Source organism: Belonocnema kinseyi, chromosome 10 (assembly GCF_010883055.1).
Source record: "Belonocnema kinseyi isolate 2016_QV_RU_SX_M_011 chromosome 10, B_treatae_v1, whole genome shotgun sequence".
NCBI classification, from domain to species: Eukaryota; Metazoa; Arthropoda; class Insecta; order Hymenoptera; family Cynipidae; genus Belonocnema; species Belonocnema kinseyi.
This window is the reverse complement of record NC_046666.1, coordinates 102169853-102174277: the sequence shown is the minus strand read 5'-3', so window position 1 is coordinate 102174277 and position 4425 is coordinate 102169853. Positions and strand designations below refer to the sequence as shown.

At 36.4% G+C, this 4425-nt stretch overlaps 1 protein-coding gene across 2 annotated transcripts in view; it reads right to left on the bottom strand.

Moving 5' to 3' along the window:
* LOC117181430 (ubiquilin-1) overlaps positions 1-4425 on the bottom strand; it is a 76263-nt gene that overhangs the window by 42242 nt on the left and 29596 nt on the right. The window contains exons 3-4 of one of the 2 annotated variants that reach the window (XM_033374078.1): positions 2360-2654; positions 1432-2097 (exon numbers count right to left, since the gene is read on the bottom strand). In XM_033374078.1, coding sequence (XP_033229969.1) covers positions 1432-2097; positions 2360-2654 — 961 coding nt within the window. The remainder of the gene's footprint in view (positions 1-1431; positions 2098-2359; positions 2655-4425) is intronic. The other variant, XM_033374079.1, reaches the window with a different exon arrangement.

Below are 4425 nucleotides of genomic sequence, written 5' to 3'. Positions count from 1 at the left end.
ATAAGAAGTGAATCGTTTCCAAGACAGATCATGAGTCATGGATCGGAAGAGGTGGTAATTAGACGGCGCGATGTCTGGAGAATACGGCGGGTAGGGTAGCATTTCCCATTTCAGGGTTTCCAAGTATGTTTTGACAGATTTAGCAACGTGGGGCCAAGCTTTGCCATGCAAAAGAATAACTTTATCGTGTCTCTGCTCGTATTGTGGCCATTTTTCCTTTAATGCTGATAGTACACTACACTCTGCTGTTCTCGCCAAATAAACAGCATGAGCTTCGATGCATGGATATTCGGTTTTGGTGTTGATGATTGGCCGGGCTTAACCTACGATTTCCTACGATTGAGGTTATCATAGTGAATCCACTTCTTATCGCCAATGCCAATGCATTGCAGATACCCTTTCCGATTTTGCCGCTGGACTAGCTGTTCACAAGTGAAAAATCTCCTTTCCAAGTCTCTTGGCTTCAGTTCATATTGTACCCAATTTCCTTGCTTTTGGACCATTTTCAGTGAATGTAAGAGTCTCGGAAGGGTTGACCGATCAACTACCAATGATTCTGCAAGCTGACCTTGCGTGTGACACGGGTCTTCACCGAGTAAAGTCTTCAATTCCTCATCCTTGATCTTTTTCGGATAGCCTAGACGTTCTTTGCCCTCCGTGTCGAAATCGCCACTTTTGATTTCTCGAAACCAGTACTCACACGTTTTAATCGAGGAAGTATAATTCCCGTAAGTTTCCAAAAGCATTCGATGACTTTCAGCAACAACTTTCTTCTATTGAAAGAGAAACAGAAAACTTCCCGTAAATGCAGCTTTGTTGGTACGTAAGCCGTCATCTTTAATACAACAAAAAATATGCTGTTTACACTTTGGTAAACTGACACATAATGATAACTAAGGCCACATAATGGGTCTTCGACATGCATATAGTAAGGATATGACTCGATACGATAAGTACAAGTAACGCTAAAGCTTAGAAATCCCTCAAAATTAATGCACGCTCCCAATATATATGGAAAAGTATTCAGCTAATTAAACTTTCATTTATGAATATTTTACCTTAATTTTTGCTTATCCGGCTCTAATTCTCTAACAATGGAAAGGTCGGACGAAGCGTGCAACAGCTCGCATAACTGGCAGTAAAGTATCCCCCTTGGTTATTATGAAAAAATTGTAGGGTGGCTACCCTGCCCCTCCCTGAAAAGTACGACCAAGGTTTGGGAAACGTTGCCCTAGAAAGTAGTTTCTCCTTTCGTCCTTTTTAAATAATTCGCATTAAGTACTTTTCTTGCTCTCATGAACATTTTTTTTCTCGGTACTTACATGGTTATTTTATGACACCTTTCACATATAAATATAAATGTCGAAAGCCCTAGACAATAGTATGGGATATATAAAGAATCATAAGAAAAAGTAAGATGCTAAAACTTACTTCTCAACGAGCTCAGGGGCGACTGTCCTCAGTTGCTCCATACCTTGTTGAATTTGCATGATAGCTGCGAGAGCATCCGGATTGGAAACGACATTCTGCATCTGTGGATTCTGCATTTGCTGTATCAAAGTCGGCATCATGGATCTCATCTGCTCCTGCATTTGCGGATTCAACCTAAAGAAGGGGTTCGCCGACATGACTCTGTTCGCCATAGCCGGATCAGCAGCCATTGCTTCCAACATAGATCGCGTATATGGTGCATTAAGCAAGTTTCGCATCAGAGTCGGGTTCTCCATAATTTGTGTCGTGAGACTCTGTATTCCAGGAGACTCAAAAAGTCCCCTCCCTTGACTTGCAGGTGGCGTAGGTGGTGCAGTGGTACTGTTCTCACCCTGCTCACTATTCCATGGATTAGGTAATGGATCTCTGTTCTCTTGGCCCTGTTGAGGGTTCGGTTGATTGTCTGGGCCATTATTCTCAACTAAAGCTGCGAAGGGGTTTCTCTCATTTGCCGCCGCCGCAAGCATGGGTTCCTGTATGTCTCTATACATGCGACGTAGTGCACTGTACCCACCAGGTATACTTTCTAAATTGGAGAGTGCTCTGTCATGCGAACGCATCAATTCCTGCAGCATCGATGGGTTTCGAGCCAGCTCCATCGTTTGACTATGAAAAAAACACGCAATTACAATTAAAAAATAAAACTTTCTTCTAGTATTAGTATCAATTCCTGTACGAAACTATTTACAGAAAATATTATATACCAAACCAAAGTTTTGTTAACCTTTTATGGGAAAACCCTTGTCAAAAGTAAAAATACGAGGTAAAACAATAGAATTGGAAAATAGCTTGAAAATGTATGCTAACATATCTCAAACAGATTAGGTTTAATTATTGTAAATAATTAACGATAGAATTTTATATTTACCGTAAAAGTTCTGGGTTATTTAACATATGGCTTATCTCTGGATTGCGCTGCATAAGTTCTTGCATCTGTGGGTTTGCAGTCACTAAAGCACGCATGTTTTCTGGATCATTCATCAAGCTTTGTACCAACGGGTTGTCAAGTACTTGTCTCATTGTATCTGGATTTGACAACAACTCACGCTGCATTCGCTGTTGCAATTCTATAAAGTTACCCGATCCCATTCCAAGGCTCTCCAAACCAACCATTCCTCCCAGACTCCCCAGGCCGAAAGGACTGACACCTATATCAGATGATCCTTTAAATTTTAATGAAAGTATGATTAAGATTGATTTTAATGGAAATTAAATGAATATCAATTTCCACTAACAACAGTAAAAGAATAATTAAAGTAATATAATGCAGTAAAACAAATAGCTATTTACATTGTCTGAAACAAATTATTCAAATTATCGATGTTGACCATCTTTTTCTATTATGCTTTAACTTAACTAACGTCTTACGCAAGAGGTTGTATTCACTATCAAGCCGGTACTCGATATTTCTTACAATTTTTTCAGCAAATACGGTTTTCTTAATTATAGCCCACATTAAAATACACAAGCCATAAATGCAAATTGATACCAAAAATAATAAAAATACGTTTATCTCGCTATTAAGTCGAGAAATATATTGTTTTTTATGTAGGAATCCCTGTTTACTTTTCAAAATTGGCAAAAATATGTGTGTGGTACGTTAACATGATTTTTCAGTGCCAGCGTATAATTGCCTATCATGCAGTTATACTCAATTTCATTTGAACAGCAGAAATATCCCTATAAGTAACTCCATTACGACACCGTGGGCCCTTTTGTTGCAAAATGTCACACATTCATGCAACGTTTTAATTCCATATTTAATTAGCTATTTCAAATTAAAAATTAGTTATGAAAACAGTAAACATACTAAGTTCAACTTTCTGGCGACAACAACCGGAGGTCCTGACTTAAGAAGACAAAACTTCCGAAATGATCGCTGAAAATGTCCTAAAACATCAAAGATGAGCTTATTTCTACTTTGTCGCCTGTATCCGAAATGTATTACAAATTTTAAGAAAAAAAAGTATCTGACGTTTAAGTTGTTTAGGGCACTGCGAAAAATATCACTAGAAAAAATCGCATGACATTTCAAAAAAGACCAAACATTTATCTCGATTTTTTACTTTTCTAAATCAACGTAAGTGATATCTGAATCTCAAATATTAAAAAAAATTATGTGAATGTTAGTTAGCAATTTTCCGATTTAAATTTATAGTTTAGGACAGTGGCGTGGCAAAAATATTATGTGAACCTTTTTTACTTATAATTACTAAACTAAGACGTATAAAATCACATTTTGACTAAACTCAAAGTCAAAATTTGCATAAAAGGAAATGGTTATTGTTTTACACATATGTTATCGCAGATAAAAACAAAACTTCGCGAGCTTTTATTTACAAGTAATATCTCTATATATCCAAATAGCAGAATGGCTTACAATCAACTTTAGCCAAAGTTTGTACAAAAAGTAATTCATTTCTTCAATTTTGTGCGAATTTCAATGTTTAAAGGTTTAACAATTCATTAGAAACGATTTTGAAGTACCTGCAGTTACTCAATAACTTGCAATATTTGAATTATTACAAATGGAAGAAGAGCTTATATGCCAATTTTTTAAGTTTTCAATACTGGATATTTTTCAGTTAAGTATCACGAAATACCACGTCTTTTTGAAGTTTTCAAGGAATCATTCATCTCGTTAATTATTGAGGTTTCAAATGTGCTGACACTTTTGGTTTTGTTATGAAGTTATGCACATATTTCGAAGCCTATATCAATTTCATGTTTTTTACGTGATAGCCAAGTCCGTAAGAATTTCTAAGACATTTAAGGACATTTTCAGAAAATTTTTAAGTCACTTCCAGATTGTTTTAGAACACCAAGTTCCTGGTCGTTTAATAAAAACCGAAAAATAATAAAACCGTGAATAAATATTATACAATTATCATTCAGAAAATAAGACTGCATATTAGAGAATCACAGATTCCTATT